Here is a 13,930-nt window from a genome sequence, read left to right on the forward strand (position 1 = left end):
AAATCCAAGCAACAAGAGCAAAAAGAAATCTTATTTTTTGAAGGTAAAACTATACTTTTTAACTAGTTTTAGCCTTTAACTTTAAACATGTTCTTATTTCCTCTTAAATCTCCTGCTTTTATCATTTCAGTCACAGTGTTAGCCATCTTTTTTTAATAACCTTTCCTCCCAGGCAACAAAACGCAGAGTGCCTTCCCACCATGCATGCAGAGGATTCATTTGGCAGGCTACAATGAAATAATTAGATTTTGATGCCTGAACACTTTGGATTTGGTCCAGTCTTCATTTGATGGATTAAGCTCCTACACACAGCTCCCCCCTCCCGTCAGCCACTGAATTAACAAACAATTATTCCAAGGCTCTCAATTTGCTCTGTGAAGGGTGTCAAGGATGTCCCAAAAGTCCCTTTTTGCTCTGGCAGCAAGGACTTTCATCCATTTCCTGTTAAAATGTAGGCAGGACCCAGAATCGAAACTGAACATGTTTCTGTGACAGTCCTGGCAGATTTGAGAATTGAAACTTTCCCACAACTAATTATTCTCAGCCTTTCAAGCTCACTGCCATACCCCTGTTTCAGCTTTGTGAAAGGCTGGTGTACAGATCTGTTTTTCTCTGTGACAAGAGACTTGGAAATGTATGTTATGTTGGTGAATTGTTGCATCAAACTTAGAAGGCCACAACTTTCCTCCTGTTTCATAGAGAATGTCAACCTGGTTATAATGTAAGGGGGAAAAAGGTCCATCAGTCCTTTTTCCATCCTCCCTTTATGCTATGCAAGTTAAAGAAATGTTACATATGTATGGCTTAAGAAAAATGGTGCTATGATGCCTCCAAATTTGTTTTTTATTACTGAATGCAATACCAGTACTTGGTCCCAAATGGGACATTGCTCTAAATTGAAATTAGTTAATGAGATGTATTCATTGCAGTTGAAGAGGGGGCAGTTTAGTCAAAAAGAATAAATACTAAATATCACTGTCCATGTCTACGGTGTAAATGAAACCCTTAAAACATAGTCTACTTTCAGTCAGACATTTGAATTGTGATCTAATTCTGTTGTACACAAAGTACAGTAAGCAGTGGTGGAAAGTACATTTACTCAAATACTACTTTTATTTTGATGTTGCTGAGGGAAATGTTGTACTTTTTACGTTTACTTCACAGCTTCAGTTACTTTGCGGGTTTTCAACAAACCTATAATGACCTTATCACTTTAGATGCATTTTACATACCCAACAATATGTAAGATAGATAGAATCTCAATCACCAGGACACTAAAATGTGGCTTACATGTATATGCACCAGCAATATTGTACAATAGTATAATATACAACAATATAACTGTAATATGTATGTAATATTACCACAAGGAGTTGGACTTTAAATGTTGGTGATATTACTTACGAACGTATATTTAAGTATTATTTTGACTTTTACTTTAACTTGATTAAATGATCAGAATACATCTTCCATCACTGACAGTACATGCAGAACAATACATTTAATACAAGACATTTAATGAGTGGCTTATAGGTTAAAAGATGGTAAATCAGGACCTTTTTCTCAGAAGGCTCATTCCTCTCCTTTAAAGACTTAGAAATTTGGTATCCTCAACTCCTGGTCTATATTCTTTCAGGTGCAAACCCCTTTACAAAAGGGCCGGTGCTAATTTTATCCTTTTTAATATGTAGATTTAGGTACCTCTCTTGTCTGCTATTAAATTAGCGAAGGAAGAGAAGTAGATGACCATTGCATAAGAAACATGAGATGCAAACTGGATTTGGTCTGTATTTCATCTTTGTATGCAAGGCAGTTCTATATCCAGTTCAAACTGGCCCGAACAACCCACACCCAAACACCAAACTAGCTACAACGAAGCCCTCAGGTCGTTGCGGTCTTTGACAAATGTTAAGTGGCTCTGCACTCTCACAATCAACTGAGCTGGAATGTGTTTCCATCAGGTGTTCTAGAGCAGGTAATAGAAGCAAACCCTCTCCTTGCTCTGGGGTGCAATGTTCTTGCTCTTCCCCTCTCTTAGCATGATGGGCAGAAGGCCTCTGCTGCACACACTCGCTCTCATTGGTTCAGGAATATGCTCAGGCTCAGTTCAACTAAAAAAAAAAAGTTGCAATCTGTGTGGGGTCCAAAAAAAAAATGGCTGCAAGGGATGGAATCCTTTCGTGGCAATTTTCGCTAAGTTATTATTTTTTTCCCCCCTTCCACAGTTTAACCTTGAAATGTAGCATGTAGCCCCAAAATCCTGGTGTAAATTATATTTTTAAGGCTGTGATAACACTATATCTCAGTCACCCTCATGAATAGGGTTGAGGGGGTACACTGTCGATGTTTTATGTAATGAATTAAAATAAATTACATTTTCTGTGTTCAAATATGTAAGTATGGCCTTATCACTCATTAACTTGTTTTTTTTTTGTTAAAAAATGATAGCTGTCCACACTCATTTAGAGAATATCATAAAATCAAAAGATTTAGATCATTTAAAACAAGTCTATGGTTGAAAACAAAATTAGTTTCTTTCAAGAACTGCTTCATTATTCTCAGTGTCACCATTTGAGTTGTTTTATTTCTTCTCAGTGCAAAAGGGAATGCTTTACAAATTTAAATGTAAAAAAAAATAAAAAGAATGCAAGAAATCAATCAGTATTTGTAAGAAAATTGTACTGCATCATGTGTGACAATATGTAACTAATTAAGTGTTGATGTAGGAATAGGACTCTGTGGCACAAAGCAGGTGCAGCTTCATGTCCTGAGGAGGAGTTTTGATAACATCTCGTCGAGATCTCTGAAAAAAGAAGAGGTGGTTGGGTGAGTGACCTTGAGGTTATGTGAGCAGTTATTTAAAAGCAAATGAGAAACAAGAGAATGCAGTATGCCCTCTCAAAGTCTAAAAATTCAATACCCCTGTTTTCTAGCAAAGCAAAAGCAATATGTGGATCCACACAGAAGTTAGACTGGTTTTATAAGCATAAACTAAATGTATTGCCCATTTAGAGAGACTACACTTTAAACACTAATGCATTTCCCACACACATCACGTTCCAGAAAGATTTTCTCTTATTCAAAAGAATACCAGCAGTACAAAACACATTTTAAAAAAAAAAACAAGGTCTTCTAACTATTTGGTGGCATTTGTGACCTTGACCAGTCTGGTTCAAAGAACGGAATATACCATGGCAGAACTGAAGAATGTTCAGGCCTAATTGGTTAGTGGGTTGTATCAAGGCTACAAAAAGTGCTAGCTGCAGCTTTATATAAGAGAAATCACTCAAATAAGACCAACAGCTGCAGAAATGTCATACTTTGAGCAGCTTAAAGCATACAGCTGAATCTGCTCACTGCAGAACATGATCTGATGACTGGATGTGTTAAAATATCAATACATAAATAAAAAATAAACGTGATTATCTCCATTGGGGATCGAACTAGAGGTTGTCATTTTGATTTTATGCAAAAATGGCAACTTTAAAATCTCTTATAATGTAATACCAGTGTGAAATATCCACCTGAGAGGGGAGGACACTGTGAGTCAGTTGCATGTCTTTTTCAACCAATGAAGTTCATCACGACCAGATGGAGGACGGTGTGAGCGAATAGGAAGTCAGCGAAGGCTCTCTCTGGGGAGATGGACAGGAAGTCTCCTTTGTTCTGTGGGTTGATCTGGATACGAAGACACACTAAGAAAAAAAGAAGCAAGACATGGAGGGTATAGTATTATTATTATTATTATTATTATTATTATTATTATTATTATACCTTAGACCATCAATGGCACTGATTGCACTGAAAATGTGGCTGAGTGAGCTGCTGCATTTCCCTTGTTTCTATCACTGTACACTGAGTATCGTTGGGATTTGATTTCCATCAAGTTTTGACATTTTAATAGCCAATCAATCAAAGAGAGTAATCATGCAGTTAAACATAGTTAATATGATCATCATACAAACCCAATTACAAAATCTCACCTTGTTTATTGTTCATATAGAAGTCATCTGGTTATGTCAATATGAGCTTTGAGTAACAGGGGTTTCCTTTTTCTCCACTATTAAACTATGAGGATACAATTAATTCAACATTAAGGTACGAAGGTACACCAGATACCAGGTTATTAGCGCGTGCGCCTGGCTAAACCGGATGCACTCAAATGCAACAGTCCTGCAACAAGAGTTATAATGTGGACTTCTTGATACTGCTGTGTTGGATTAGCTTAATGTTAGTCTTGGAAGCTTTAGTCTGTGACGCTGTTGAATTGTACTGCATTATAAATTGTATGATACTGACGGTAGTTCTAATAATGTAGTCTGGCCACAAAAACAACGTGCGGGAGAAAAACATGTCTTTATGACGCAAAATAATTCAATAAAATCATTAACTAAAACTGTCATATTGAACACCTGTCTAAACACGTAGAAACGTAACTTTAAGATAGGAGTTTAATTGGCAATTCAGTGTACTTCTTAATCCTAATAGAGTAGTAGAATACTGCCATACTCGTCCGTGTTTATCTTTACTTTACTCGTATAGCATTGCAGCTGCAGCCGTGGTATTTTAGCATTGTTAGCTAGCTAGCTTGTGTCTGCACACACGCTCACTTATGGGCCAGAAGTCCAGTGACTGAACCCGTCGTGAGGGACGCATTGTGTAATTATCGGCAAAGCATAACAACATTTACCCGAATAAGTATTTACCTGCGAGAATGAAAGCGCCCACACACGAGATGAATCCCGACAGAAAGCTATTGAAGGGGAAGGTGCCGACGAGCAGACAGTAGAGGAACTGCAGAGCTCCTGTCAACAAGATGTACAACAAATATGCGTCCACCACTTTCAGCTTGTTGGTCGTCGTGGTGGTGTACTCCTCTAGAAACCGAGAAATAACCGATATGACCGAGTTCGACATGATTTTGCCGTTTAATTTGTACCAACGGGGTCAATGAGCGAGTTCTGCACAGCTCCTCTTCCTCAGTCGAAAAAGTGACGTGTCCTCTTCAACCGGAAGCGGCCTTGGTGTTACAACGAATGTATTCCGAGTCGATCCGGCAGGAGAGCAGTAGCCCCTGGCTGAAGAAAAGATACTTGGCGCCGCCCACCGTACAGGATAGAGGTTCTAAAAGTGGGAAGACATCTCACTCTTCCAGTATTTCACCAATTAATAATACACACGTTGTTTACAGCAACAGCAATTTATACATAAATAATACCTGCACTCTCCGTCCCTTTGTCTGCTGTGGCGCAGTCGATGTGTGTCCTTGGGCAAGACACTTAACCCCAAGTTGCTCCCGAAGGCTTTGCCATCGCTGATGGGCAGCTGGTATGGTAGCCCTGTCATCAGTGTGTGAATGGGTGAATGGTATGTAATGGTATGTAATATAAGCTTTGAGCTACTGATTGTAAGTCGCTTTGGATAAAAGCGTCTGCTAAATGACTGTAATGTAATGTATGTAATGTAATGTCTGTTTGTAGGTAACAAACAACTTATTTTAAATTCACGTTTTTGTAAAGCCCCGTCAGACTTTGCGTTCCTCTTTTTTTGTACCAGTGACCCATCTTCGCAACAGACCATCTTTGTGTTCGGTCAGCTGACCCCAGCATGAACGAGTTTGTGTAATTTCAAAGGAAATATAAAGGTGCGTGTTGTCAACCTCTTCATTTTATTTATTTGAATGTATGCACCAGAATATGTCAAACAATGGACCCCGCTACAACAATCCCCACGGCTCCGATGCAGAACGAGTGTGAGACGGAGTAAGTCACGTTTAACTTCGATACATAAACAGACGGAGACAACATCCTTCAACTCACCGCTAGTCTGATTACATCACGAGCTCGCTAAACTTTAAAAACCTCAATGCGTTTATTGTGTCGCTTGTCCCTTTAAGACATTCATAAGGGACTGTGTAGTATAATACGTCACTGAAATGCTGTGTCATTGTAACGTTATCAAAAATACATTTGACGATAAATACACACGTTTTTATGTAATTTGCTGCGTTATATATCCATGTGCCATTTCACTTAGAACATTTTATAAATGCAGCCACTTAAGTATAATATTTGTAAGCTTTATTTGACAGGAATGGGGAAACTATTTGTGAAATCAGTGCAAATCGATCTCAAAGTTGCTAATCACTTTCTCACTGTAATTTAAGGAATCAGTATTGGTGGGCTATTAGGGTTATTATTAGTAACCGAAACCCCACAGCAGAGATTCAATTGGATCGTCTTGATCTGCCACTCCTGTTTAACTGGTCTTTTAAAAGTTTTTTTTATATTAACTATAGAGAAGAGCATGGTGAGTCAGTTGGGATGACTCAACAAATTTCAATTGCAGGACAGGTAGTGTACCTGCTGCTAGTGGAGGTAAAAATGGGAGACTGGCCTTTTCCTATCTCCAACGTGCGTGTGCGTGTGTGTGTGTGCGTGTGTGTGTGTGTGTGTGTGTGTGTGTGTGTGTGTGTGTGTGTGTGTGTGTGTGTGCGTGTGCGTGTGCGTGTGCATCTGACCCCTTGGTAATCATGATGACCACTACATCACCGCTGTGGGGTCCTGGCACTGACATTGATTGACAGCGAGACGGTTGTGTAACCTGACACACCTGGGCGTGTTTGCTCCATGCAAACATTGATAGCACTGACTTTGGAAGCGTTTGTTTTTGCATATTCAGAATGCCTTGAATCGTTCCCGTGCTATCACCCGCCTCCTGACTCTTTGTTTTTTTTCCCCCCTTGTTAGGTCAAGTCCAATCTGGAACTGGTGGCCTTCTTGGCGTCCAACCTCCATGTCACTTTTAAAGACTACAGAGTCCAAGATTCTTGCTTGTAAGATTTTTATGACGTATCTCTGCAGATTATTTAACCAATAGGAAATGATCTATAAATGTAGCTAATCACTTGTGATGATATATAAAAGTTGCTAACTCTTTATTAAACACCCTTGAGCCTTTTGTAAGTGTAATATGACACCATTATGTCACCAGCTATACAACAAACTTAATTGAGAGTGAACTGATCTTCACTCCTCTGTCTTGTCGCAACAGGTATACAGAATGACCTATGGGCTCGGTTTGTGACACTGCCAAACCAGGATCGAATATGGACTCTGACTCTCACCAAGAAGGCGGCGCCCAAGCCTGCAGAACAGGGTACCAGCCTCCTCTCAGTCTCTGTTTGTTTAGCGGGCAACCGCTGTAATTCCACGGTGCTAATGTATGCATTATATGACCCATCCTTTATGTCCCTTAGCCCCAAAGACTCCGCTTGTGATGGTCCACGGCTTTGGAGGAGGGGTAGGCCTGTGGATCAGGAACATGGACGTGCTGAGTCGGTCGCGGCCTCTTTACGCCTTTGACCTCCTGGGCTTCGGCAGGAGCTCCAGGCCTCCCTTCCCCTCAGATGCTGCCAAGGCTGAGGAGCAGTTTATCGATTCCATTGAGCAGTGGAGACAGTCCCTAGGCCTGGAGAACATGATTCTGCTGGGACACAGTCTCGGGGGGTACCTGGCTACCTCCTACGCCATCCAGTACCCTTCTAGGTAATGATACTAATGTGATGCAGTGCAAAAAACATCCGATAACGAGGAGCAGCTGCAGAACAGCGTACTCGCAGCTGGCAGTGATTACGTTTTTTGTTGCTGGTTGAGAATTAAGGACTTCAGTAAATCATGTTAAATGAAAAGACATTCGTGAAGAAAAATGAAGAAAACTGAATTTAAGTTAGAAAGATTTTTGTCCATTTTTATTTTTATTTCTAGGCCAGGTTCAGTCACGTCTCGGGGTCTCCTCTGGTTGCCTGGCAACCTCACAGTTTCAACAGAATCCAGGAAGTGACTGCGCCTGGCCAAGAAATAGTTTGCAACAAAACCCTCTATAAAACCACAACTTGGCAGTTTAGCTTTTGTACAGATTAAACCTTTGGACTGAGCCAGGCTAGCTTTTCCACTCGTTTGCCCTTCTTTTTACTAAACTAAGATAAAATGGCTGCACACCAAGTCCATATTTTTCGCATTCCTTTTAAAAATCTGTCATCCGATAAAATAGTTTAAGCACAGAAAGCACTTGCACACTGAGTCTGATTATTATTTAAATTTTTTATTCTATTTGGTGTGAAAATTTGCAACACAAAAATTAATTCCGTTGTTGCGATGGAAAGGGCTAGTCCCGAACGGGACAAATGAGTGAATGACATTATCAAGAAGCTAATGTTAAGCTTCCTAGAGCACAATCACGACTGTATATATCTTTTTTCATCCTTTGTTTTGGTCAGTCCCTATCATCCCTGATTCCAGTCTGTTCTGTAGTTGTTTGTCGTTAAGTACATTCTACTGGGGGACAATGTGAATCAGACGTTTGCATGTTCAATGAGTGGTCAAACAACTCTTAAGGCATTGAGGGACTAGGAAACGGTGCAGAAAATTGAACATGTTCTAAAAACGTTACTTAAATTTCTAATGAAGGGCAGATTTTTTTAAAGGCCTTCATTCTCCATAAGAAAGCTAATTTATTAGTAGTATTTTCAGGTCTACCCTTTTCTAATACCCTCATATTGCCAAGTTATCTGGCAAGCATAACATTCAAAATGAGAAAGTTTGTGTTTTTAGAATTAGAAAAATTATTGAGGTTGGAGCCTCCTAGTGGTTGAATCCAAAAAGACAGCAGTGCACACCACCGTGTGTTGCGCATAAGCTAATGACAAATAAATTCCGGTTGATAGAAAATTACAATGTACCCTGCTCTCCTCTTGTAGAGTGTCTCATCTCATCCTGGTGGACCCCTGGGGTTTCCCTGAGCGACCCCAGGCAGAGACCCAGGAGGGTCAAGATCAGCGGACGGAGGTGGTGAAGCGGCCGCCCCTGCCACGCTGGGTGAAAGTTATTGCAGCAGTGGTTTCCCTCTTCAACCCTCTGGCCGTCATCAGAGCAGCGGGGCCATGGGGTGAGATAATGGTGTTCAACTAATATTGCACTGTGAGACGTTATACACTCTCCACTCATCTTACGGTGTGTCATTGATTCAGGTCCAGGCTTGGTGAACAGATTCCGTCCCGATTTCAAAAGGAAATTTGAAGACCTGTTTGAGGATGACACTATGACGCAGTACATCTACCATTGTAATGCACAAACCCCGAGGTAAGCAAACACACACATACCTTCATCAAATTTCTGATAGCAGAACATAATGCCTACAAAAAGCTGACTAATCTCCTACCGCCTTTCCGTTTCCTCTCATCCTCCCAGCGGGGAGGTGGGTTTCAGGGCCATGGCGGAGTCTCTGGGCTGGGCCAAGAGGCCCATGCTGCAGCGGGTTCACCAGCTGCCCCCCTCCATGCCCCTCACCATGCTGTATGGAGCTCGGTCCTGGGTGGACAGCTCGTCTGGGGACAGCGTGGTCCAGATTAGGAACCAGGCCCACACCAGAGTCATCGTGAGTAGAAAACGCAGAGTAGAGTCATGAGGGTTAGGAGTCCAAAATGTGCAGTTCAGCTTTGGATTGGTGTCATTTCAATTCAAATCATGTTTGTTGTTTATGAGTTGATTTCTCAGAAAAAAAAAAAGCACTCAAGGATGAACTGATTAGATTTTTGGTGGTCAAAGGTCACTGTGACCTCACAAAAAAACGTCTTTGTTCTGCAACTCAATAATTCTAATTCTAATTCTAATTATGACAATTGCGCTCAAATGTCTAATAGGAAAAAATTAAGAAGTGGAGCCATTTGACAGTCATGGATGTATATTGCAACATGGTGTCAGTTGGCGGTGGCATTCAACTGCAAGGCGGTGACGGTAGTCTCCTTCACGTGGTTGTGCATCATTGCTGAATTGTTATTTTTTTATGTCCTTATCTATTCCACTGTGCAGCTGATAGACGACGCCTCTCACCATGTGTATGCTGATCAACCAGAGGAGTTCAACAGAGTGGTGGAAAAAATATGCAACTCTGTTAACTGACGGCCAGTGTGCGCGCGCGCGTACGTGCGTGTGTAAAAGGACTGAAAGCATAGAGACAATTCACAATGGTTTTAGCACTACAACCTGTGCATGTGGAGCATGCTGGATGTTTTGGCATTGGGGCATATCAAAACATCCCGTAGCTCAACATGAGTTTGACTGTTCTTTGTTTCCGAGTCCTGTTCTCATAGTAACAGGATGTTGATCTTATCATTGCCAAGTTTTCTTGTAATTTATAAACTGACATATTGTAAGGATATAGTTTAGAACATGATTTAATTAGTTTGTTCATGTGGTCATACAGAGTAATACTTGTTCTTCTTAATTCAGAGCCAAGTTATGTTGCCCGTTGTTATATTTTAACAGTAAGTTAAAAACGCGCACACTACTATGGATGCACTGGGTTTATATGTGACGGAGCAGCCACATGGCTACTGACTCACACTTTTTTTATGTGCCTGACTTTAAGTACTGTATCAGATATTTTGTCTTTAATCCCTGCTTTCCTCTTATATATTTCCCACCCTATCAAACACCTGTTTGTATTTTATACCTTGAAAACAATAAAAGCTTATTTGACAAACTTCTACTGTGGAAAACTACATGCGAAGCACTATGTGTCCCAACCAGTAGGGGTCAGTAACAAGTGTCATTCCCATTAGTTTCATTAGTGCGCTGTTGCGGTTTGAAAATGGAAATGGCTAGTGGCGGTCCTTCATTCAACATGTTGTGTTAGTAAAAGCACACAAATATTATCAGAAAAACATATTTAATTAAAGTGCTAGTTATGAAGGAAGAGTTGCCCCTATTACGGTTATATTTATTATATAATCAAACGTTATAATTACTCAAACAGCATTTTAATGTTGCAGCTGGTCGAGGTAAATCTTTTATTTTCACATATTGTAAGTTGAATCTAACGCAGTATATTGCATTTATTTTATTATTTCTTTTTTTAGCTAGTGTGATACTACAGACAAATTCAAAATATTATTTTGAAATATAAACTTAAATTGTAACTTTATGTATTTATATAGTTGGAGTACCACATATGCGCAAACAAATCTGGCATGCACTTGGCACGCGATCATATCACATGATTCGTTTCACCGATGCGTCCACAAGGAGAGTGTCATAGTAGCCTACTTTTTGGGTGAGTATTACAATTCTGCAATTTAAAAAACAAACAAAAAAAATATCTTTAATACAAGACCATAAACAAAGGCTTTCTCTCTGAAAACGTTCTACTGTGTATCTGCTGCTATCCTTTTGAGCATACCTAAAAGCTCTGTCGGGGTCAGGCCGAGCACATCCAAGGAACAGTGGAGACCAGTGGTTCTTCATTTCGAGCGCCGCCTGCTGGAATCAGGTACACTGCGAATGTGTCATACATACACCATAGCTCAAGACCGAGCCCCAGCCTTTATTCTATAAGCCTTGTTTGACATGCAGATATGAGGGCATTGACATTACATTACAGTCATTTAGCAGACGCTTTTATCCAAAGCGACTTACAATCAGTAGTATATTACATATCATTCACCCATTCACACACTGATGACAGGCTACCATGCAAGGTGCCACCATCAGACTCTAACATTCATGCAACATCCAGTCCACACCGATGGCAAGCCTTCGGGAGCAACTTGGGGGCCCCAGGACACATCAACTGCCGAAGTCGGGTATTGAACCACCGATCCTCTGAATGGAGAACTACCTTGCTCTCCACTACGCCACAGCCGCCCATTAACACAAGACTATGAATGAGAGATGTTAATGATTTGAATATGTGGTATTGTAAGTGTTTGTGTGCATGTATGAAAGGCTGTTGTGTGAATGTGTCATATTCATATATGGATAGCTGTAACCAGTGGAATGTGCATTGTGCAGGTATGTCAGAGGAGGAGGAGCAAAGAGAAATAAATATATACATACATATGTAAATAAATGGCAAAAATAATGTTGGTGAGTAAGTTCAGTATCTACATAAATATTAATATAAATAATAATGGAAAAAAAGAATAATGATAATAATTACATTAATAAAAATGGTAAAATAGAAAAGTTAATGAATAAATTAATTAATTCAGTAATCGGTGTAGCCCTGGAAGAGAGTGGCTGGAGAGGGCTAACAGAGTACACTCGCTTACTTTCTTTCTTTTGTCTCTTTGTATTTTGTTCTTTTGGTAGTTCGTTCTTAACTTTCTGTCTTTGCCTTGGGCCACCCCCAGACCTTTATGAGAGAGCTGGCCCACTGCAGGTCATCATCACAAATAATTTCTTTGAGAAGCTCACATCACCTAGTATGTAAACTACATCAGATAAATGTAGTGGAGTAAAAGATACAAGTGAAAAGTAGACTCATAATAATAAATACTTAAAAGAAGCACATTTGATGACATTCCTCCTCTGCTGCCTGAGCTCAAACTACAGGATGTCATATAGTATGTTCCTATGTTTATTTTGCTCTACCCTATCTCCCCGAGTGGCTGAGGAAATAGTCAGATCTTGTACTTTAGTATAAGTAGCAATGCTACAATATTCAAATATTCACCACTCCATAACAAGTATAAAAATTTCAATATCAAAAAGCAACAGCACAGCTGTGTTTTCTACAAAATGAACATTGAAATTAAAAGTAGAAGTACTCCTTTGACAGCAGAACGGCCCATGTCAGTGTTATACATATTAATGGTTTCTGTATGTATGTTTTTTTATGTGAAAAGTAGCTGGTAAATATAGCTGTTAAATAAATGCAGTGCGGTAAAAAGTTAGAGCTATAAAGTAGCATTAAGTGCATGCACCCTCAAAACAGTACTATAATATAGGAGTGAATAGTTACACTCCACTACTACCCTTCTTACGATGCATGCCTTAAAGGAACAGAGTGTAACATTTAGGGGGACTAATTGGCAGAAATGGAATATAATATGCATAACTATGTTTTCACAAATGTATAATGACCTGATACTGAGAATCGTTAGGTTTTATTTAACTCAGAAAAAATCCTTTTAAATCTAAGTTTTATAAAAGTCCTCTTCCACGCAGTCCGCCATGTTGCACTGCCATGTTTCTACAGTAGCCCAGAACGGACAAACCAAACACTGGCTCTAACGAAAGCCTTTTTTTCTTAAGTTAAAGATTGGATCTGTATTTAACGAGCCCTAGCGCTAAATTAAGACCAGAGTATTTATAAGCCCCGATATTGCTAGCATTTTTTATTAGCACTTCCTAATGTTTTGCTGTGATTTATTACCTCGCTGCAACTCACATCTCCTTTGCTCTCTCTGTTGGGGCTTAGCTCTTCCAACTACAGGCACACAGTTACACAAGCACACGCACAAAGCTCTATCAGAGAGGCCGTGATGGAGATCGTGAAAGTGAACCAGACGAAGTGAAGATTATTCAACTTGATGACAGCTATGCTCTTTACTGTTTGTGCAGTAAAACATTTGCGAGTAGTATGCAAATATTTCATTAAAACATCTGTTCAACAAGCAGTGTACCTGTACATGTAAACAAAAGCGAAACCTACTTCAATCGGCTCTGTCCGCAGTCTCTCATCCACCACTGCTATGTTTACACAAGCACAGCACCTCGGCACCTTTTTACAAAAGAGCTAAAACAAAAGCTGTCTGTCTGTAGTGTCACTGTTATCCTCAGTTTGTTCTTGTTAACGTCACTGCAGGCTGAGACACAGCAGCCCTCCTCCCTCTGCCAGCGGTACCTACTGAGGATTTGGTGTTCTTCACTCTTTATAAACTTCACTCAGATATTGTAATTTATTTTATTGACATTTTAGATCTGTTTCCAGTGAGATCTTTTTTGACTTAATATAGTGACATTGCTGTTGTGAACATTACTGTTGCTGCTCTAGAAACAATATTTAGATATATTTAAAATATAAATAAATGATAACCCCTGTTGTGAATTTATTTCGTGTTTTTAATATACTATATATATGTTTTTAA

General features: G+C 39.8%; 2 protein-coding genes across 2 annotated transcripts; one reads left to right on the plus strand and one right to left on the minus strand.

The window, feature by feature from the left end:
* Positions 1-2,552: 2,552 nt before the first annotated feature.
* dad1 (defender against cell death 1) lies at positions 2,553-5,063 on the minus strand. Its single transcript, XM_054625284.1, has 3 exons — positions 4,707-5,063; positions 3,525-3,695; positions 2,553-2,803 (listed from the first exon to the last, which is right to left on the minus strand). Exons 1-2 carry the CDS (start codon positions 4,915-4,917, stop codon positions 3,565-3,567), a joined length of 342 nt encoding a protein of 113 aa, XP_054481259.1. The 5' UTR covers positions 4,918-5,063; the 3' UTR covers positions 2,553-2,803; positions 3,525-3,564.
* Positions 5,064-5,590: 527 nt separating this feature from the next.
* Positions 5,591-10,537, plus strand: abhd4 (abhydrolase domain containing 4, N-acyl phospholipase B). The gene is made up of 8 exons (XM_054596245.1): positions 5,591-5,762; positions 6,750-6,835; positions 7,054-7,158; positions 7,259-7,547; positions 8,759-8,946; positions 9,029-9,140; positions 9,249-9,435; positions 9,870-10,537. The coding sequence occupies exons 1-8, from the start codon at positions 5,707-5,709 to the stop codon at positions 9,957-9,959; spliced, it is 1,113 nt and encodes a 370-aa protein (XP_054452220.1). The 5' UTR covers positions 5,591-5,706; the 3' UTR covers positions 9,960-10,537.
* The last annotated feature ends 3,393 nt before the right edge of the window (positions 10,538-13,930 follow it).

Source organism: Anoplopoma fimbria, chromosome 3 (genome assembly GCF_027596085.1).
Source record: "Anoplopoma fimbria isolate UVic2021 breed Golden Eagle Sablefish chromosome 3, Afim_UVic_2022, whole genome shotgun sequence".
Classification (NCBI taxonomy): Eukaryota; Metazoa; Chordata; class Actinopteri; order Perciformes; family Anoplopomatidae; genus Anoplopoma; species Anoplopoma fimbria.

Coding starts and splice junctions, on each gene's coding strand:
- dad1 (XM_054625284.1), bottom strand. CDS start 4,917: ATGTCGAACTCGGTCATATCGGTTATTTCTCGGTTTCTAGAGGAGTAC. Junction 3,696..4,706: donor GGGCGCTTTCATTCTCGCAG/GTAAATACTTAT, acceptor TTTTTTTCTTAG/TGTGTCTTCGTATCCAGATC.
- abhd4 (XM_054596245.1), top strand. CDS start 5,707: ATGGACCCCGCTACAACAATCCCCACGGCTCCGATGCAGAACGAGTGT. Junction 6,836..7,053: donor AGAGTCCAAGATTCTTGCTT/GTAAGATTTTTA, acceptor TTGTCGCAACAG/GTATACAGAATGACCTATGG. Junction 7,159..7,258: donor GCCCAAGCCTGCAGAACAGG/GTACCAGCCTCC, acceptor TATGTCCCTTAG/CCCCAAAGACTCCGCTTGTG.